This window comes from Ornithorhynchus anatinus, chromosome 3 (assembly GCF_004115215.2).
Source record: "Ornithorhynchus anatinus isolate Pmale09 chromosome 3, mOrnAna1.pri.v4, whole genome shotgun sequence".
Taxonomy (NCBI): Eukaryota; Metazoa; Chordata; class Mammalia; order Monotremata; family Ornithorhynchidae; genus Ornithorhynchus; species Ornithorhynchus anatinus.
This window is the reverse complement of record NC_041730.1, coordinates 89,900,208-89,923,250: the sequence shown is the minus strand read 5'-3', so window position 1 is coordinate 89,923,250 and position 23,043 is coordinate 89,900,208. Positions and strand designations below refer to the sequence as shown.

At 48.9% G+C, this 23,043-nt stretch overlaps 1 protein-coding gene across 1 annotated transcript in view; it reads right to left on the bottom strand.

Annotated features, from left to right (window-relative positions):
* Positions 1–2,848, bottom strand: part of OXCT1 (3-oxoacid CoA-transferase 1) — a 106,347-nt gene extending 103,499 nt beyond the window's left edge. The window contains exon 1 of the mRNA XM_029060355.1: positions 2,727–2,848. Within this exon, the coding sequence (XP_028916188.1) occupies positions 2,727–2,792 (66 nt within the window). The 5' untranslated portion in view covers positions 2,793–2,848. The remainder of the gene's footprint in view (positions 1–2,726) is intronic.
* Positions 2,849–23,043: the final 20,195 nt, after the last annotated feature.

The following is a 23,043-nucleotide window of genomic DNA, read 5'->3' as shown; positions in this document are numbered from 1 at the left end:
GAGTCAGGGAGTGCAGAGCACCATGCTGGGCAGTTAGGGAGTGCAGAGCACTGTGCTGGGCAGCTAGGGAGTGCAGAGCACTAGCCTGGAGAGTCAGGGAGTGCAGAGCACTGTGGTGGGCAGCTAGGGAGTGCAGAGCACCGTGGTGCGCAGCTAGGAGCACAGCGCACTAGCCTGGAGAGTCAGGGAGTGCTGAGCACCATGCTGGGCAGCTAGGGAGTGCAGAGCACCGTGCTGCACAGCTAAGGAGTGCAGAGCACCGTGCTGGGCAGCTAGGGGAGTGCAGAGCATTAGCCTGGAGAGTCAGGGAGTGCAGAGCACCGTGGTGGGCAGCTAGGGAGTGCAGAGCACCGTCGTGGGCAGCTAAAGAGTGCAGAGCACCGTGCTGGGCAGCTAGAGAGTGCAGAGCACCGTGCTGGGCAGCTAGAGAGTGCAGAGCACCGTGCTGGGCAGCTAGGGAGTGCAGAGCATTGTGCTGGGCAGCTAAGAGCACGGTGCACTACAATGGATACCTAGAGAGGGTAGAGCCCTGTGCTCGGCAGTTAGGGAGTGCAAAACACTGTGCTGGGCAGCTAGGGAGCCCAGTACACCACACTGGGCAGCTAGGGAGTGCAGAGCACTGGGTTGGGGAGCTAGGGAGTGCAGGGCACTGTTCTAGGCAGCTAGACAGCGCTGAGCACTGTGTCGGCAGGGCACCACACTGGGCAGTTAGGGAGCACAGAGCCCTATGCCGGGCAACTAGGGAGTGCAAAACACTGTGCTGGGCAGCTAGGGAGCACAATACACCACACCGGGCTACCACAGAGTGCAGAGCCCTGTGCCGTGCAGCTAGAAGCACAGTGCACTGCACTGGAGAGTTAGGGAGTGAAGAGCACTGGGCTAGGCAGCAAGGGGTGCAGAGCACCATGCTGGGCAGCTAGGGAGTACAGGGCAGTGTGCCGGGCAGCTGGGGAGCACGGTGCAAGGCACCGGAGAGCTAGGAAGTGCAGAGCACTGGGGCACAGAGTCTGAGAGCACGTGCAGGGCCGGATGTGGGGCGGGGGAGGCCCCACCCCACGTGGCACAGGAACCCTGGCAGGATTTTTTTCTGGGTGCTTTAGCGTGTGTTTGTAAAAGAGCCCGGAAACTCAGGAAAGCCACCTGTCCCGGGGGTGTGGGGCGGCCGGGGTCTGCCCCACCTCCAGCCCCCAGCGCCCCCTCCTCCTTTTCCGCTCATTCATTCATGTCGTCATTCACTCTTTCCTTCCACCGCATGGACGGAGCGCTTAGTGAGCACTGAGCACTGTAGTAAGCGCTTGGGAAAGTGGCGTACAGCAATAACGGGTGACAAGCCCTGACCACAACGAGCTGGCAGTTTTCCCCCTCTAGACCATACATCCTCTCCCCTAACCTCCCCCCCACAACACACACACATATAAATACACGTACACACACACTGATGTATGCATACATACACGGATACACAGGCCCGGCCCGGGGAGATGGGGGTCAGAGGTCGGGGGCAGCAGGGGGTGGGGGGCGTTAGGGTTTGGAGGGGAGGGGGGCTGAGGGTGGGACAGGTAGAGGGTGGCTGCAGGACCCCGACCCCATTCCCCAACGTTAACCGTGACCCCAAATTCTCCTGTGGGACCCCCTGCCCAGCCCCGACCACCCCAGGCCCAACTGTCCACCCCACCCCCGCGCTCAGGACTGTCCACCCCCTCCAGGCCTGACATCCTCCCCTAGGACTGTCCCTCCCCAGGCCCGCCCCCCAGCACTGACCATCCTCCCCCAGGCCTGCCCCCCTCCAAGACTGGCCCCATGCCAGGACCAACTGTCCCCCTCCCAGGACTGTCCTCCCCCAGGCCCGAAACCCCCCCCCCCCCACCCCGGGACTGACCATCCTCCCGCAGGCCTGCCCCCCCGCCAGGACTGACCATCCTCCCCCAAGACTGCCTCCCCAGGAGTGTCCCCCCACCCCAGTACTGACCATCCTCCCCCGGGACTGTCCCCCCCCACTCCAGGACTGACCATCCTCCCCCAGGCCTGTCCCCCAACTCCAGGACTGACCATCCTCCCCAGGACTGGCCATCCTCCCCGGGACCAACTGTCCCCTACCCAGGACTGTCCCCAAACAACCCCTCCACCCCAGAACTGATCATCCTCCCCAAGACTGCCCCTAAAGGACTGTCCCCCCCACCCCAGGACTGACCATCCTCCCCAAGACTGTGTCCCCCCTACCCCAGAACTGCCCATCCTCCCAAGGACTGCCCCCAACCCCAGGACTGATCATCCTGCCCCAGGACTGTCCCCCCAACCCCAGGACTGACCATCCTCCCCCAGGCATGTTCCCAGGGCCTTCCCCCCCCACCCCAGGACTGCCCATCCTCCCCAGGACTGATCATCCTGCCCCAGGACTGCCCCCCACCCCAGGACTGACCACCCTCCCCCAGGGATGTTCCCCAGGGCCTCCCCCCCACCCCAGGCCTGCCCATCCTCCCCAGGACTGCCCCCAACCCCAGGACTGATCATCCTGCCCTAGGACTGCCCCCCAGGACTGCCCATCCTCCCCAGGACTGCTCCCCCCAGGACAGGCCCCAGCCCAGGCCCAAATGTCCCCCTCCCAGGACTGTCCCCAAACCTCCCCCCCCCCCCGCCCCCAGGCCTGACCATCCTCCCCCAAGGACCGGCCCCAGCCCAGGACCAACTGTCCTCCCCCAGGACTGTCCCCCCCCCGTGCTGCCCACCTTGGCCAGGGTCCGGCCGCCGGGGACGAGGCGGGCGGCGGCCCACGGGAGGGTCAGCGCCGCCATCTTCGGGGGGCGATGCCCAGTGCACCGCCCGACCACCGGCCCGACCGAGCCGGCCCGATGGAAAGAGAGAGGGGCGGGGGAAGGGTCACGGGGAGGGGGCGGGACGGAGGCCCGAAACCCCCCCCCCCCCCCCAGCAGCTCTGATGTCACCGAGACCCGCCCCCGGCCTCGTCTGCGCCAAGAGGAAGGGAGGGGGGCGGGAAGGACCGGCCCGGCCCCGGCTGCCCCCGCCCCACCGGTGCCCGGGGCACCGAGCCCGCTCTGCAGCTGCTGCTGCTATTGCACGATGCACCGAGGCTGAATCTGCAGCTGCTGCTATTGCACGATGCACCGAGGCCGAGTCTGCAGCTGCGGCTATTGCACGATGCACCAGGCCGGCTCTGCGGCTGCTGCGGCTATTGCACGATACCCCGAGGCCGAGTGTGCGGTTACTGCTATTGCACGATGCACCGAGGCCGAGTGTGCAGCTGCTGCTATTGCACGATGCACCAGGCCGGCTCTGCGGCTGCTGCGGCTATTGCACGATACCCCGAGGCCGAGTGTGCGGTTACTGCTATTGCACGATGCACCGAGGCCGAGTCTGCGGCTGCTGCTGCTATTGCACGATGCACCGAGGCCGAGTCTGTGGCTGCTGCTGCTATTGCACGATGCACCGAGGCCGAGTCTGTGGCTGCTGCTGCTATTGCACGATGCACCGAGGCCGAGTCTGCGGCTGCTGCTGCTATTGCACGATGCACCGAGGCTGAGTCTTCAGTTGCTGCTATTGCACGATGCACCGAGGCCGAGTCTGCGGTTGCTGCTGCTATTGCACGATGCACCGAGGCCGAGTGTGCGGTTGCTGCTATTGCACGATGCACCGAGGCCGAGTCTGCAGCTGCTGCTGCTATTGCACGATGCACCGAGGCCGAGTCTGCGGCTGCTATTGTACGATGCACCGAGGCCGAGTCTGCAGCTGCTGCTGCTATTGCACGATGCACCGAGGCCGAGTCTGCGGCTGCTGCGGCTATTGCACGATGCACCGAGGCCGAGTCTGCGGCTGCTGCGGTCTGCACAGGGCGCCGAGGTCGGATGTGCAACCGTTGCTGGGGGTGCAGCTGCCCTTTGCACAGGGCAGCCAGGTTGGGGCCATAGCCCCTGCTGGCATGGGGCACCGAGGCCGGTTGTGCAGCCGCTTCTATTGCACGATAATAATAATAATAATAATGGTATTTGTAAAGCCCCTACCACGTGCCAACCACTGTTCTAAGCGCTGGGGTAGATACAGGGTAATCAGATCGTCCCAAATGGGGCCCACGCTTTTAATCCCCATTTTACAGATGAGGTAACTGAGGCCCAGAGAAGTGAAACGACTTGCCCAAGATCACACACCAGACAAGTGGCGGGGTTGGAATCAGAACCCACGTCCTCTGTCTCCCAAGCCCGCGCTCTTTCCACTGAGCCACGATGCGCCGAGGCCGGATCTGCAGCTGCTGCTGTTGCAGGGGGCGCCGAGGCTGGAGGTGCAACCGTTGCTGTTAACAATAATAATAATAGCAATAAGGATGATGATATTTATTAGGCGCTCACTATGTGCCAAGCACCATTCTAAGCACTGGGGGAGGTACAAGGTGATCAGGTTGTCCCACGTGGGGCTCACAGACTTAAGGCCCATTTTACAGATGAGGCAATGGAAGCACAGAGAAGCAAAGTGACTTGCCCAAAGTCACACAGCTGACAGGCGGCAGAGTCGGGAAAGAATCACTTAGTACAGTGTTCTGCACCCATAACACCCCTGACTGCCAAGCCCTTGCACTTACCATCAGGCCACACTGCCACACTTCTCGCGGCTTCTTAAATCTGCAGCTGCTGCTGCATAGGGCGCCGAGGCCTGGTGTGCAGCTGCTACCATTGCACACCCCCCTCCAAACTTTTTGAGCACCTACTGTGTGCAGAGCACTGTATTAATAATAATAATAACGTTGGTATCTGTTAAGCGCTTATTATGTGCAGAGCACTGTTGTAAGCGCTGGGGTAGATACGGGGTAATCAGGTTGTCCCACGTGAGGCTCACAGTTAATCCTCATTTTACAGATGAGGTAACTGAGGCACAGAGAAGTGAAGTGACTTGCCCACAGTCACACAGCTGACAAGTGGTTAAGTGCTTGGAAAGTACAATACAGCAATGAAGAGAGACAGTCCCTGTCCACAGCATGCTCACAGTCTAGATGGGGGGGAGACAGATATCGAAACTAGTAAAGAGGCATCAATAAAAGTAAATAGAATTGTAGGTATAGACATATGTAATGTGGGGCAGGGAAGAGCAAAGGGAGCAAGTAAGGGTGATGGGGAGGGGGAGCTGAAGAAAAGGGGGCTTGGTCTGGGAAGACCTCTTGGAGGAGGTGAGCTCTCAGTAGGGCTTTGAAGGGGGGAAGAGAGCTAGTTTGGCCGATGTGAGGAGGGAGGGCGTTCCGGGACAGCGGGAGGACGTGGGCCAGGGATCAGCGGGCAGACAGGCGAGATGGAGGCACAGGGAGAAGGTTAGCGTAGAGGCCTAAACCCTAACCCCCAGGGCTCCATCTGTGTCAGCAGCATTCAATAAATGCTACGGTGACCTGTGCCGGGCAAGTGTACTGGCCGCCTACAGTAAAAGTGTAACAGCCTGCCTCCTCCACGAAGCCTTCCCTACATTCTCATCCCTTCACCCCACCACACTCTTTTCCCTTCCTACCTCCAGAGAATTTAGGTACTCGCCCTGGCCCCCCATTCCCATGGCACTTATTTTCATACCCTTATACTTGGTCGCTTTGTTTTTCTGTATTTTATTCTCATGTCCACCCCCCCAGTTAGACTGTAAATGCCTTGAGTGCAGGATTGTGTCAATCAACTGTATCTTACTATACTCTCCCAGGAATTTAGTACAGTGCTCTGCACCTATAAAACCAATCACTGATTGGTCCCTACCCCGGACGAACTTACCATCTAATGGAGAATGAGGCAGACCCAAACTGCAAACAAGAAATGGGAAAAGCACTCCATAAATACGATCAAATGAATGAAAAGTAGGGAAAACATGAGTACCTGGGTAAACAAGTAAATAAATAAACTGATAAGCACACGCGTGCTAATGTGGCTGACGGGATGCGATCTGAGTGGAGAGATGGGAGTTTAGTCCGGGAGTGAATAGGGAATGTGACTCCTCCTACATTGATTTTTCCCATCTTGGAGGAACTGTGGAAAAGCAGAACTGCCCTGGAAAATCGCAGTGACCCCGTCGGATTGGATGGAAGATAGGAGTAGGGGCTGATTCAGGTACCAGCAGTCCCTAGAATGATGACGCAGCTAGTTCCTGGAAAATGCCTTAAATTGCAGTGTTGTGAGTTGCGACCAATTTTTTTCTTCAGAATAATATTATAAATAGAGACACGGTTCCTGAACCAAGGTCGGATAGCTTATTTTTAGCCAAATTGGCCAGAAATGCATTCTCAAAGCAATCGTAGACGAATAACGTAACCAAATTGATATACTGGCATTGAGTCGGTATTAAGGTAGTCAAATTCTCCCACACTGGAAATTTTTTTCTTTTGTTTTTTTGGATAATGTCTTTTGTTTGTTAAGTAATTATAGGTGCCAACCACTGTTCTAAGCTCTGGGGTTGATACAAACTAATCAGGTTGGACACAGTCCAAGTCCCACATGGGACTCACAGTCTTAATCCCCATTTTACAGATGAGGTAACTGAAGCACAGAAAAGTGAAGTGACTGGTCCAAGATCAATCAATAAATTGTATTTATTAAGCGCTTATTGTATGCAGAGCTCTGAACTAAGCACTTGGTAAAGTGCAATATAGCAGACACATTCCCTGTCCACAACAAGCTTACAGTCTAGAAGGGGAGGCAAACATTAATATAAAAATGGGGATTAAAAAATGTAAGCCCCACGTTGGACAATCTGATTACTCTGTATCTGCCCCAGTGCTTAGAAGTGCTCTGCACATAGTAAGCACTTAAATACCATTATTATTATTATTATTATTATTAGGCACATGTGAACCCATTGTTGGATAGGGATTGTCTCTATCTGTTGCCAAATGTGCTTTCCAAGCGCTTAGTACCGTGCTCTGCACACAGTTAGCACTCAATAGATATTGAATTCATTCATTCATTCATTCATTCAATAGTATTTATTGAGTGATTACTGTGTGCAGAGCACGGTACTAAGCGCTTGGAATGTACAAATCGCTAGCAGATAGAGACAATCCCTGCCCTTTGACAGGCATACAGTCTAGTCGGGGGAGACAGAAAGAATTCCCCGCCTACAGTGAGTTTAAAGGTCTAGAGGGTTACTTGCTTTTTGTTTTGTTTTGTTTTGTTGTCTGTCTCCCCCCTTCTGGTCTGTGAGCCCATTGTTGGGTAGAGATTGTCTCTGTTTGTTGCTAAATTGTACTTTCCAATTGCTTAGTACAGTGCGCTGCACAGAGTAAGTGATCAATAAATACGATTGAATGAATGAATGAAAGGCCTCCAGTCGAGACTGCCTGTAGGTTGTAATCTAGTTTGAAGGAGGCCTGAGGTGGGTTCTTCAGTCTTCACTGCTTCCCACTAAAAGAAGCTGGAATTGAGTCTCTCTAGGAATTCTTTGCAGGGGTTCTGAAACTCTACTCTCACTGTTCTAGGTGCTGGCGTAGATACAAGGTTATCGGGGTTGTCCCATGTGGGCCTCATAATCTTAGTCCCCATTTTACAGATGAGGGAACTGAGGCACAGAGAAGTGAAGTGACTTGCCCAAAGTCACACAGCTGTCAAGTGGTGGGATCAGGATTAGAACCCACAACCTCTGACATTCAAGCCTATGCTTTGGACACAATCCCCGTCCCACATGGGGCTCACAGTCTTAATCCCCATTTTCCAGATGAGGGAACTGAGGCTCAGAGAAGTGAAGTGACTTTCCCAAGGTCACAGAGCAGACAAGTGGTTGGGCCAGGATTAGAACTCTTGACCTTCTGACTCCCAGGCCCATCCTTTCTGCACTACATGTGGACTCCAACATGGTTCATATTTCCCTTTCTTGGGATCTGAATAAAGAAGGACTGCTTGCCTTTTGCCTTTATCATCTGTAATTACAGCTCTGGAAATGAAAAATGCTGAGAGGTCAAATCGATTTGTATGACTAAATCAAGCAGGAGACTGAAAAGCCATAAAATAACAGAATACAAAAGGTCTGTTCAGGTGATTGCTGCTTTGATCTAATCCTTCACTTTCCCTTTTCCACCCATTTGATCTAAAGCTAGGCAATGCTCTTCCTAATTAAGAATACTGCATCATATATAAGTGCTTAGTACAAAGTTCTGCGCATAGTAAACGCTCAGTAAATATGACTGATTGATTTATCATGCCAAATGACTCCCAGGCCAAAGAATGGACAAAGTAGAATTAAATTATTTTCTGCCTGTATTTTTAAATTTGGAAAGCTGTTTCAAAGTTACATAACCTTTTTTTCATGGTATTTGTTAAGTGTTTACTCTGTACCAGCCACTGTTCTAAGCGCTGGGGTAGACACCAGCTAATTAGGTTGGACACCGTCTATGTCCCACATGGGGCCCACAGTCTTAATCCCCATTTTCCAGATGAGGAAACTGAGACACAGAGAAGTGAAATGACTTGCCCTAGGTCACAGAGCAGACAAGTGGCAGAGCCGGGATTAGAACCCAGATCCTTCTGACTCCCAGGCCCGTGCTCTATCCAGTAGACCACACTGCTTCCCTATTTTAAAGGATAGACACCTGAACACCAGCATGATGTGAACCCGTTGTTGGGTAGGGATCGTCTCTATCTGTTGCCGAATTGTACTTTCCAAGCTCTTCAGTGCAGTGCTCTGCGCACAGTAAGCGCTCAATAAATACGATTGAATGAATGAATGGAGTCATTTTGTATTTGTGTATTTAAATTTAAAAACTCTTTAAAACTCAAACCCGTCTGAAAGAAGGATGTGAAAAACAAACAGGAAGCATTAATTTGGACATTCAAACCGTGCTTAAATCATAATAATAATGATCGTATTTGTTAAGTTTACTAGTTGGCAAGCGCTACACTAGATAATGGGGTAGCTGGAAGTTAACCAGGTCAGATACAGTCCCTGCCACGTTGTGCCGCTAAGCAGGAGTTGAGGAGAGTAAGGGAGGTCTAGAGTGTAAGCTCGCTGTGGGCAGGGAATGTGTCTGTTCAATTGTTAATAATAGTGGTATTTATTCAGTGCTTACTACGTGCCGAGCACTGTTCTGAGCGCTGGGGGCATACAAGGTGATGTGGTTGTCCCACGTGGGGCTCACAGTCTTAATCCCCATTTTACAGATGAGGTAACTGAGGTACAGAGGTACAGAGAAGTGAAGTGACTTGCCCAAAGTCACACACCTGGCAAGCGGCGGAGCCGGGAGTGGAACCCATGACCTCTGACTCCCAAGCCCGGGCTCTTTCCACTGAGCCACGCTGCTTCTCTACTGTTGTTCTACCGTACTCTCCCCAGTGCTTGGTACGGTGTTCTGCGCACAGTAAGTGCTCATCGAATCCGATTAAGTAGGAGGGGAGGGCACTGTCAAGCTACAATTCAAGTCAGTTTATTCCCCCATCCTGCTAGCTGCCTGCTAGCTAACTAGAGTGTCAGAGAGGTTGCAGGAGAAAGAATTGTGCCATATCCAGAGAATTGGCCTCGTGCTGCCCGGAATGCAGACACGGTTTGGCGTTAACAAAAATAAAAAGTGGCGCGCGGTTACAGTTATCCGAATGATTGTTGCAACCATGTTGCTCTTACTTTGCCCAACTCATTTTCTGAGCCCATAGATTCCTTTTGCAATTCCTGCAAACTCTATTTGTTTTTGCATATTTTGCTTAACATTTCCTAAGTTTTCCTCTTCCGTGCTCTCTATCTCTCGATTATATTTCTTCTCAGAATGTCGCACAGCTTCGCAAGGAATGTATTTCTTCGTAGATTTAATTTTGAGAAGGAATACTCAGAGGCTATTAAGGAATTTCAGAGATAAAATGATAAAAAAATGGAGCTTGATTATTTGGAAATGCAATAGGCAATTGAATGTATGTAGCTGAAACTGCTATCTGTTGGAGAGGAGTCCAATTCTAATATAAATGGTATGTACTAAGTGCTTACGCTGTGCCGGGCACTGTACTAAACAGTGCGGTAGATGAAAGCTATTCAGGTGGGACACAGGCCAGGTCCCACATGGGGCTCACAATCTTAATCCCCATTTTACAGATGAAGGAACTGAGGCACAGAGAAGTTAAGTGACTTTTCCAAAGGCATATGATAGGCAAGGGACAGAGCAGGATTGGTAGAACCCAGCTCCTCGGATTCCCAGGCCAGGGCTTTATCCACTAGGCCATGCTACTTCTCACTTTTAATAATAATGATGGTATTTGTTAGGCACTTACTATGTGCCAAGCATTGTACTAAGTGCCGTCAAGCCCTGGTGATTCGAATAGGGTCTGATTTAGACTGGGATTCACGTAGGAGATTTCTTCCTGTCTGCAGTGGCGGAACTCAATCCTTAAAGACCCTGATGGGATAGGATTGGTTATGAAGCCAACAACCTGTAGCCTAGTGGAAAGAGCACAGACCTGGGAGTCACAGGACCTAGGTTCTAATCCCACGTCCACCCCTTGCCTGCTGAGTGACTTCGGGCAAATCACTCAACTTCTTTGGGCTTCCGTTCCCTCTTTTGAAAAATGAGGGTCCGATACCTGTTCTCCTTCTTACTGGGACTGGGAGACCCATGTGGGATCTGAATATCTTGTAATTACTCCAGCACTTAGTACAGGGCTTGACACATAGTCAGGGCTTAACAAAATACAAAAGGGAGGTGGCAGAAACAGGATTTTATCTTGATAATGTTGTCTTGTTTTTGTTTTGTTCTGTTTCGCTTTGCTGTCTGTCTCCCCCGTTTAGATTGTGAGCCCGTCATTGGGCAGGGGTTGTCTCTATCTGTTGCCGAATTGTACATTCCAAGTGCTTAGTGCTCTGCACGTAGTAAGCACTCAGTAAATACTACTGAATGAATGATTGGAACCCTGGTCCTCTGACTCCCAGGCCCGTGTTCTTCCCACTAGGCTATGCTACTTTTCATTAAGAAGAATATGGAAAGTAATATTGCCTGGGAACAACATTTAGCATGGCCTACTGGACTGAGCACGGGCCTAGGAGTCAGAAGGAACTGAGTTCTAGTCCTGGCTCCATGACCTGTCTGCTGTGTGACCTCGGGCAAGTCACTTCACTTCTCTGTGCCTCAGTTACCTCATCTACAAAATGGGGATTAAGACTGTGAGCCCCACGTGGGACAGGGACTGTGTCCATCCTGATTACCATGTATCTACCCGACTGTTTAGAGCAGTGCCTGGCACAGAGTAAGTGCTTAACAAACACCATTAAAAAAAAAAAAAAGCTTAAACTGGGAGAACCACAAGCTATTTCTCCTGAGAGAAAAGAATCTAAAGGTATATTTGCTGGAAAGTAAGATATGAATGGCAGGAGCACTAACGGAGACCGGGAGGAGGACAGGGCGGTTAAAAGGGTATGAGAGAACTCTGTGAGACAGGGCACTGAGTACAGAACACAACACTTTTGGCGGCAGCTCAGAAGACATAATGTTACAGAGCAGTAATAGTTCCTCTTTGCATACTGTCTCCGTGGGCCAGGGCTGACCTGGAACATTTCCCAGAGAGAATGACCTAGCTAAACTGAGGACAATTTGGGGGGAGAAGAAAGTATGACTAGGGGGCTGGATGGGAAGTATTTAGAACGTGGCTGGGCTTAGCTTAGTGGTGTCTAAAGGGAAATTTAAAAACTGCTAACAGGTCAGTTCATTCATTTATTCAATCAATAAATGAAGCAAGTGATTGCATTTCTCATCAGTGTCCTGTGGTGAGCCTCCACGAGGGACAGGATAAGCGCTTAACAAATATTATTATCAGAACAATAATAATAATGACCAGTTCTTGACCATTGCCTCAGACACTCCACCAGCTCTTTCTGATGTATCCGATCTCCGTCGGCTTGCTCCCTCTTAAATATTTGCTCTCTCTTTCCACTACACCCCAGCTTGCACTCTTTGATCCCCTCAAGCTAATCTATTCACTGTGCCTCCTTCTCAAATCTTCTGCTTCCAACCCCTTGCTCGCACCCTGCCTCCTGCCTGGAAACTCCCTCCGCTTTCAAATCCACCCCACAGCAGCTCTCTTCATCGTCAAAACCCTTCTGAAATCATATCTTCTCCAGAAGTCTTTCCCTGACTATTTTTTCTTTTCCTTAGGTTTAGCCCCTCAGCTATCACCTGCACGGACTACACGTTTGTGCCCTCAAACCCACATGTAGCATTTTCATACACATCATCCCCTCTACCCCCCGCCGGCCCCACCCCATCTGTGGATGTATGCACATATTTATTCTTCTATTTATTTTATTAATGGTGTGTATATATCTATAATTCTAATTATTCGTACTGATGCTCTTGATGCCTGTCCACTTATTTTGTTTTGTTGTCTGCCTCCCCCCTTATAGACTATGAGCCCGTTGTTGGGTAAGGATTGTCTCTGTTGCCGAATTGTACTTTCCAAGCACTTATTACAGTGCTCTGATCAATAAATATGTTTGAATGAATGAATGAATCATCTTACATCTCATTCTACAAATTAAGCACCTTATTTACCTATCCCTTTTTCTTATGGTAAACTATTTTGTGTCTATCTCTCAATCTGACCGCAAGCTTCCCGAGGACAGGGATCATGTCCCCTAACCCTACCATGCTCTCCCAAATTCTTAGAACAACACAGTGGGTGCCCAATAATGATTAGTACAGAGTACATTTTGGGGTAATAAAAATATTTTGAATATGTTAGAGCGCTTTTATTTTCCCAAAGGGCTCTCACATGACATATTTTATCCTCACAAAGTTTCTGTGAGTGGGAAGAGGCAGGGTGGCCTAATGGATAGAGCTCGGGCCTGGAAGTCAGAAGGACCTGGGTTCTAATCCCAGCTCCACCACTTACCTGCTCTGTGACCTTGGGCAAGTCACTCAACTTCTCTGGGCTTCAGTTACCTCATCTGAAAAATAGGGATTAAGACTATGAGTCCAATCCAATTATCTTGTATCTACCTTAACCCTTAGAACAGTGCCTGGCACATAGTAAGCGCTTAACAAATACCATAAGAAGTCAGGTATTATTATCCTCATTTTATAAAAACCGAGAGAGATTAACTCACTTGCCCAAGGTCACTCAGCAGGCCAATGGCCGAGCTATAGTTCTATTTATTTATATTGATGTTACTGATTCCTGTCTACTTGGTTTTTTGTTGTTGTTGTTTTGTTGTCTGTCTCCCCCTTATAGACTGTGAGCCCATTATTGGGTAGGGATTGTCTCAATTTGTTGCCGAGCTGTAGTTTCCAAGCATTTAGTACAGTGCTCTGCACGTACGAAGTGCTCAATAAATACGACTGAATAAATGATGAATGAATGGGACTAGGATCAAGACATTCTGTCTCCCACTTCCCGGCTCTTTCCACCGGAACCCATTTCTGCCTCAGTGTTTAAGACAGACACAGGGATGGAAGGGTTTGTGGGATGGGGTGAGCTTCTCCCAACAAGGTCTCGACTCACTCACGACCTCTTGCCCCCATCCCACCTCCTCTTTGTATTCCACGGACAATGACTCTCCCCACCTTCAAAGTCTTTTTGAAAGCACAACTCCTCCGAGAGGCCTTCCTGAACTAAGCCCTCCTTTCCTCTTCTCCCATTTTCTTCCACTTCACCTTGACTTGATCCCTTTCTTCATCCCCCCTTCCCACAGTCCCACAGCACTTAAGTACATAAGTGTAATTTTATATATTTATATTCACGTGAGTCTCCCCCTCTAGGCTGTAAGCTCGTTGTGGGCAGAGAATGCATCTGTTATATTGTTATAGTGTACTTTTCCTAGTGCTTAGTACAGTGTTTTGCACACAGTAAGCGCTCAATAAATATGATTGACTGACTACTCAGACTGCCACGCCAGCTGAGCCTTCACCAGACCACCCTCCCCCCTCCCCCCAAACCTTTCTCTCCATGCTCCTTGATCACAGACAATTTAGGCTGGCTGTGGTTTTGCCCCACTTCCTTCTTCTCAGTGACTACCCTGCTTCCTTCTCATTGCTTTCTAATTGTTCCTGAAATTTGTCCCTTTTGAGCCCCATGTGGGACAGGGCCTGTATCCAACTTAATTATCTTGCATCTACGCCGACAGTACAACGCTCGACACATAGTAAGCACTTAAAAATATTATTATTATTATTAGTGTTATTATCCTATTCCAGGCATAAATCCTACCCAAAATGCCCCTTTGCCTCAGATAAGGATGGCTTTCTTCCTGTGCTATCCATCAGTATTCACCTACTGCCGCCCCTTTGTTTCTTAATGACAAAGTTTTAAAACAGTGATAAAATTGTCATTTATTGTTCAAATAAGTGTATTTGATTATAAACTGACTTTGAAAGGCCATACTCTACCATGCTGTAATGGAAAGAGGTTGGCCCTGAGAGTTGGGAGATGCGACTTCTCATCCTGACTCTTCAACATCCTTGCTGTGTGACCTTGAGAAACTCACTTCCCTTCTCTGTCCCTCAATTTCCTAATCAGTAAAATAGGGATTAAATACCTGTTCTCTCTCCCCCTTAGACTGTGAGTCTCGTATGAGACAGGGACTGTGTCCGATCTGATTATCTTATACCTGAACTGTGTTTAGTGCTTGGCACATAATAAGCGCTTAACAAATGCCACATTTAAGGTTATTATTACCAGTGAAAGGAACGGTCTTCTGGTTCCTCGTTACTCCCCAGATGTTGCAGAAAATTTTGTCCCCTTGCTCTGCCCATCCTTCTGGCTCTAACTTTTAATTTTTATTTTTTTTAGTTTGCAGATTCTGTTGCATTATCCTAAATGTTGCCACTTTAGGCCCAGGCCTACTGGGAAATCTGCCACTAACTTTTAGCCCCAGTTGACCTCCTACCTCACCTCCCTTCTCGCCTTCTCCATTCCAGCCCTCACACTCTGCTCCTCTGCCGCCGATAACCTCCTCACTGTGCCTAGTTCTCGCCCGTCCCGCCGTCGACCCCTGGCCCACTTCCTACCTCTGGTCTGGAATGCCCTCCCTCCTCACATCCGCCAAACTAGCACGCTTCCTCCCTACAAAGCCCTACTGAAGGCTCATCTCCTCCAGGAGGCCTTCCCAGACTAAGCCCCCCTTTTCCTCTGCTCCCCTCCCCGATCGCCCCGACTCACTCCCTTTGCTCCAACCCCCTCCCTGCCCCACAGCACTTGTGTATATATGTACATATTTGTAATTCTATTTTAATGATGTGTTTATATCTCAAATTCTATTTATTTATAATGATGCTATTGATGCCTGGTTACTTGTTTTGATGCCTGTCTCCCCCCTTCTAGACTGTGAGCCTGTTGTGGGCAGGGATTGTCTCTGTTGCTGAATTGCACTTTCCAAACACTTAGTACAGTGCTCTGCACACAGTAAGCACTCAATAAATATGATCAAATGAATGAAAGAAAGAAGCATCGTGGCCTAGTGAATAGAACACGGGCCTGGGAGTCTGTAGGACCTGGGTTCTAATCCTGGCTCTGGCACTTGGCTACTGTGGGACCTTACCTATCCCTGCATTTCTCTGTGCCTCAGAGATGTGGCAAAGTCCTCTAGACTGTAAGTTCACTGTGGGCAGGGAATGTGTCTATATGGTTGTATTGTACTCTCCCAAGAGCTTATTACAGTGCTCTTCACACAGTAAGTGCTCTTGAATACGACTGACTGACTGACCTCATCTGTAAAATGGGGATTCAATACCTAATCTTCTTCCTACTTAGATTGTGAGCCCCCATGCAGGACAGAGACACAGTCCAACCTGATTAACTTGTATCTACCCCAGCGTTTAATACAGTGCCTGGCACATAGTAAGTGCTTAACAAATACCATTAAAAAAACTGATGGAGTCACTCTCCTAGATTAGTCGGACGATCTCCATTTTCATTCCCCCATCACCCCAAACTAACCCTGTAATAATAATGATGGTATTTGTTAAGCACTTACTATGTGCCAAGCACTGTTCTAGGCCTAGAGCACTGTACAGCTCCCTACTTTCCTTTTCCCTCAGAAAGAGCTGCCGCAGGGATGGCTTATATCAAGAAACACTCAGACCCCACCAGCAGTCTTCCAAAGAAAGCGAGAGATGCATCATCCCCTGGGAGATTTCAACTATATTTAGTAGCTCTCTGGAAAACATTCTCTTGGCAACTGGTCCGTACTAAAACTGGGAAGATTGCTTGCGATTGTTCTCCCAACTGCTTCTGGCGAGACTCGGCCCCTCCGATCCACCCCTGGCTTGAGGGATGTCAGGAGGCTTGGGGAAGGAACTGCTATTTGGAAGCGTAGCCCCTTTTCCTACTCTTAGTTTTGGAACAGCAAGGGATCCAGAGGTTTCCCCAGATTTGGGCATGGCTGGGTCTGACAGTGAGGCTTATGAGAAAATGGCAAGCACTTTATTAAACTATAATTAAAATAAGAAGAAGAATTGTATTTGTTAAGCCCTTACTATGTGCCAAGCACTGTACTAAGCTCTGGGGTAGGTACAAGATAATCAGGTCCCACACGGGGCTCATTGAGTAGATGGAAGAACAGGTATTCAGTCCCCATTTTGCAGGTGACAAAATAGAGGCCCAGGGAAGTGAAATGGCCTGCGCCGGGTCACACTGCAGGTACGTGACAGAGCTGGAATTAGAAGCCAGGTTCTTCTCACTCCCAGGCCTGTGCTCTTTCCACGAGGCCACGCTGATGTTTGAAGGTGAATAATTTTCAGTGTTTGCCTCCCTCAACAGAGTATATAAGCTCATTATGGGCAGGGATGATCTGGAATTTCTGTTTCTTTTATAAATTCTAAAGTGCTAGCATAAGGTTGTGCATAAAACAAATAACATTAATAATAATAACAATAATCATATAACAACGAAAGCGCCTTCTGAAGTGTCACTTTGAAATTGTCATTGTGGGCAGCGACTATGTCTGTTTATTGTTGTATTGTACTCTCCAAAGCACTTAGTACAGTGCTCTGCACACAATAAGTGCACTGTAAATGCAGATGAATGAGTGAATGAAAATTAAAAAAATCCCATTACAGAGATGTGACAGAAAAGCACAGATACCACTAAACAGACATACACACACACACACAGACAAATACACATCTGCACACACAGATACATACACACCTGCACAAACAGAGCCAATAGACACACAGTCATTCACCCCAGCACAAACACACCCACACAGACACCAAGACATATACAGAGCACAAACATACACATGCTCACGCACCTGCTCAAAAAGAATTGACAGAGCTACACGGTCACTCCCGCACAAACATACCTATATAACTACCAACAAATACATATACAAAACACTTAAGCAGATTCAGACACCTGCAGAGACAGGACTAAAAATATTAACTGTGTTATTTGTTCAGCACTTACTGTGTGCCAGGCACCGAACCAAGTGCTGAAGTGGGTACAGACAAATCGGGTTGGACACATCTTTGTCCCGTGTGGGGCTCCCAGTCTCAATCCCCATTTTACAGATGAGGGAACTGAGGCACAGAGAAGTGAAGGGCCTTGTCCAAGGTCATGCAGCAGATAAGTGACGGAGGTGGGATTCTGACCCACCTCAGGTCCTTCTGACCCCCCCAGGTCTGTGCTCTCTCCACCATGCCATGCTGAAGAGAAAAACAGTCACAAACTACTACAGCTAGTACGACTACAACTTCTACTAACTACCACCAATATTTGTTAAGTGCTTATTATGTGTCAAGCACTGTTCTAAATGCTGGCATAGATACAAGTTAATCTGGTCAGACACAGTCTCTGTCCCACCTGGAGCTCACGGTCAGTGGAGGAGGGAGAACAGGTATTGAATCCCCATTTGATAGTTAAGGAAACTGAGGCCCAGAGAAGTGAAGTGACTAGCCCTAGGTCACACAGCAGGCAAGTGGTGGAACCAGGATTAGAATCTAGGTCCTCTGGCTCCCAGGCCTGGGTTCTTTCCTCTAGGCAGTGCTGTTTTCCTCAACAACACAAAAAGCACAAATATACCTATATGGACACCAAAAAATACATAAAGAAAATGCTCCCCCCCCCCCCCGCACACACACAGAGTATAATGTCGGTCCCATTCCCTCTAGACTGTAAGCTCGTTGTGGGCAGGGAATGTGTCTGTTTATTGTCATATTATACTCTCCCAAGTGTTGAGTAGAGTGCTCTGTACACAGTAAGCACTCAATAAATATGATGGAATGAAAGAAAGAATGAATTGATCATGGGCCTGAGAGTCAGAAGGACACGGTTCTAATCCTGGCTCTGCCACTTGTCTGCCGTGTGACCTTGGACAAGTCACTTCACCTCTCTGGGCCTCAGTTCCCTCATCTGTAAAACGGGAATTGAAACTGTAAGCCCTCCGTGGCTTACAACCCAACTTGCTTGTATCTACCCCAGTGCTTAGTCCAGTGCCTGGCACGTGGTACAGACTTATTAATACCACGATAATAACACAAATGAATATTAATTAATAACCCATAATGATGATTAATACCACAATTATTATTATTTATACATATACAAACACATACACACACTCTCAGCTTCTCCTGTGTCCAGTCCTGCCCTAATCCTGCCCTATCCCTGCCAGGCAGATTCAGACGTCTTAGTTGGTTCAGGCCTCTCAGGAGAGTCCATGAGAGGTCAAGGTTAAAAAAAGGACAGTGCAGTGACATCATGGGGAGTTTCAGATATAGATCTGGCACTAAAGGGGTGAGGTTACATAAAGTAAGTGTATAAAAAATTGTAAGCTTGTTCCTCTAGACTGTAACTTGGTTGAGGACAGGGCACATATCTACCAGCTCTGTTGTTTTGTACTCTCCCACGCGGTTCGTGCAGTGGTCTGCACACGGTGAGTGCTCAATAAATACCACCGATGGATTGATTCTCATATGGACTTCACGCGGTACATGGGACAGTTGAGAAATATCAACCAAGAAGCAGGTTGTCCCTTTAAATCCGGGTTATGTAACCACAGAGGAAGGAGATGCCATGTGAAGTGAAGGGCAGGGTAATATTGCAGAGATATTTCTAAAACTGGCATTGTGGAAACTGGGTTCCATTCCCAGGCCGCTCTTGGCTAATGACACTGGGCAAGTCACCGTGCCATTCCTTCTGAAAACGGGCCGCGTTCCAAACATTTCCCCTTGGCTTAGGTGATGGAGGTCACTGTAGGGGCAGACTGTGGGAACGGAGGTTTGAGGGATAAACCTAAACAGCTTGAGGGGAACGGGTAGGATGAAAACTTCAGAGACACAATGTTCAAAAGCTCCCCACTCGCACAGACAAGACCGAGGTTTTTCCCAAATCGAGCAAAATGGGGATTAAGTCCCTCTTCTCCCTCTTCCTTAGACGGTGAGCCCTGTCTGTCTAATCTGCTCATCTTGTATCTTGCTTGGTGAATGTTTAACCAATACCACTGTCATTATTATTATCATTACTATTAATGATTGTCATCATAATAAAGAGCTCATCGCTTTATAGGCGTTGGGTTCCTCAGTGACCCTTTCAGTCCCACCTCAGAACGTCCCCAGTCCAGTGGTAGTAATAGTATTAATTAAGGCCCTGCTATGTGCAAAGCCCTGTGCTAAATGCTGGAGGAAAAAATAAATAGGATGGATGAGAATGAAAAATGGTCCCCAATCCCCAGGAGCTCACATTCTAAGAATTTATACAATAATAAATAGTAATTCTGGCATCTGTTAAGCATTTACTATGTGTCAGGCATTGTCGAAGAGCACAGGCTTGGAAGTCAGAGGTCGTGGTTTCTAATCCTGGCTCCGCCACTTGTCAGCTGTGTGACTTTGGGCATGTCACTTAACATCTCTGTGCCTCAGTTACCTCATCTGTAAAATGGGGGTTAAGACTATGAGCTCCACGTGGGACAACCTGATAACTTTATATTTACCCCAGCACTTAGAACAATGCTTGGCACATATACCATTATTATTATTATTATTATTGTTATTACTAAGCACTGGGATGTATTCAAACCAATCGGGTTGGACACAGTCCCTGTCCCACATAAGGCTCACAGTCATAATCCCCATTTTAGAGAAGAAGTAACTGAGGCACAGAGTAGTCAAGTGACTTGCCCGAGGTGACACAGCAGACAAGTGGTGGAGCGGGATTAGAGCCCATGTCCTCTGACTCCCAGGCCCGTGCTCTTTACACTACGCAATGCTGCTTCTCAAACATTTTCTAAAACATAGTTCGACACGCATCTCCCCACTGCTTAATAACTTCAAGGATGATTGATTATTTCTGTCCTCATCAAGCTGAAACTCAGTTAATCCATCAGTGGTATTTACTGAGCACTGACTGTGAGCAGAACAAAGTGCTAAGTGCTTGGGAGAGAGCAATACAACGGAATTTGTAGACACATTCCCTGCCCAAGCTCATTGTGGGCAGGGAATGTGTCTCTTATATTGCTGTGTATTACTCTCCCAAGTGCTTAGTACAGTGCCCTGCATACAGTTAGTGCTCAATAAATTCCATTGGTGTATAGCCTAATGGATAGAGCACAGGCCTGGGAGTCAGAAGGTCATGGGTTCTAATCCTCTTTCTGCCACTTGTCTGCTGTGTGACCTTGGGCAAGCCACTTCACTCCTCTGGGCTTCAGTTACCTCATCTGTAAAATGGGAATTGAGGTTGTGAGCCCAACATGGGACAGGGACTGTGTCCACACTCATTTTCGTGTATCCACCCAAGTGCTTAGAACAGTGCCTAGCATATAGGAAGTGCTTAAAAAGTACCATAATTATTATTATTGTCTTGTCTTATGCCGTAGAGTCATGTCCGACCCATAGCGATGTGATGGACATATCTCTCCCAGAACACCCCACTTCCATCAGCAATCTTTCTGGTAGTGGATCCAGGGAGTTATCTTAGTAAAAATCCAGAAGTGGTTTACCATGGCCTCCTTCTGCACAGTAAACTCGAGTCTCTACCCTCCACTCTCTCCCCTGCTGCGACTGCCCAGCACAGGGGAATTTTGACTTGTAGCAGATTGCCTGCCACTCAGTAGCCACTAGCCAAGCTAGGAATGGAATGGTTAGGCCTCTGCTTGACTCTCCCTCCCATAGTCGAGACTGGTAGAATACTGGAAACTCTCCAGGTGCCACCCTGAGGGAGGGATTGTTATATTACACTCTCCCAAGAGCTTACTACAGTGCTCTGTACACAGTAAGTGCTCAGAAAATATGGTTGATTGATCATTCTTTAATGGTATTTGTTAAACAATTACTATGTACTAAGCACTGGGGTGGAAACAAGCTAATCAGATTGGACACAGTCCCTGCCCCACGCGGGGCTCACAGTCTTAATCCCCATTTGACAGGTGAGGTGACTGAAGCTCAGAGAAGTGAAGCGACTTGCCCAGGGTCATAAAGCAGACAAATGGCAGAGCTGGCATGCAATCATATTTATTGAGCGCTTACTGGGTGCAGAGCACTGTATTTAAGCGCTTTGGGAGAGGGCACTACAACAATAAACAGACACATTCCCTGCCCACAGTGAGCTTACAGTCTAGAAGAAGGAGAACCCAGGTCCTCTGACTCCCAGGCCCATGCTCTATCCATTAGGCCACCCTGCTTCTCTTATGTGGAGGTTGAATATAGATTGTCTGCTAATGATGTGGCGTTGGGCGGTAGGTGAATTCATTCAGTTGTATTTATTGAGCGCTTACTGTGTGCAGATCACTGTACTAAGTGCTTGGAAAGTACAATTTGGCAACAAACAGAGACAATGCCTACCCAACAACAGGGTCACAGTCTAGAAGGGGGAGAGAGACAGGAAAACAAACAAAAAAACCGAATTAGGGCTCCAGCCTTACAACCACATGCTATGGGAATCTGAGGATCCCTGTAAGGGGCTCTGAAGTGATACCACAGGGCCCAGGAGTTGCAGATTGTGTAGTAGCTCAGTTTCTTTCTTGGATGATGGTGGAGGTGGAGCAGGGGAGTGGGTTCTGTGTGAGAGTGTTTGTGTGTGTCTATCTCTTTCTTTCCATCTCTCACTCTCTCTCTCTGGAGGCTCTATCTTCCCCAGCTAATCTGGAACCACTTTGCCTTTATCAACCATAGCCCCACCCATTAACTCTCTCTTCCTGAAGGTTCACAGAGCTCATTCTGCCTATCAACTGCAATTCCTGGAGTGGAAAGGATCTAGGTCTGGGAGGGAGGCTAAAGTAAGAATTCCAGCTCAGCCCCTGGCCTGTTTTGGGTAGTAAATAGTTTGTTTATTCAATCATATTTATTGAGCACTTCCCTTGTGCAGAACACAAAGAATGCATTAAGCAGCATGGCTTAGCTGGAAGAGTTCGAGTCTGCGACCTGTTTTCTAATTCTGGCTCTGCCTGCTGTGTATCCTTGGGCAAGTCGCTTCATTTCTCTGGGCCTCAGTTCCCTCATCTGTAAAATGGGGATTCAATACCTGTTCTCCCTCCCACTTGGACTGTAACCCACATGTGGGACAGTCTATCTCAGTGCTTACACCTTACTGTTGGCTTTCAAGCATTTAATCAGCTCACTCCCTCCTACCTCACTGCCCAGATCTCCTTCTACAGCCCGGCCCACATCTTGCTCCTCTAACACCAGCTTACTCACTGTTCCCGGATCTCATCCATCTCACCACAGTCCCCCTTCTCACATCCTCCGTCTAGCCTGGATCCCCATCCCCCTCCATATACGCCAGACCACTCTCCCCACCTTCAAAGCCTTATTAAGGTCCCACCTCCTCCAAGAGGCTTTCCCTGTTTAAGAGCTCTTTCCCCGACACCCTCTCCCTTCTGCATCATCTTTGCGCTTGGAGAAGCAGCACGGCGTAGTGGATGGAGGCCAGCCCTGGGAATCGGAAGGTCGTGGGTTCTAATCCAGGCTCTGCCACTTGTCTGCCTTGTGACCTTGGGCAAGTCACTTCACTTCTCTGGGCCTCACTTACCTCAACTGTAAAATGGGGATTGAGACTGTGACCCCACATGGGACAAGAGACTGTTCCAACCCAATTTCCTTGTATCCACCTCAGCACTTAGTATAGGGCCTGGCACATAGTAAGCACTTAACAAATACATCATTATTATCATTATTTATGA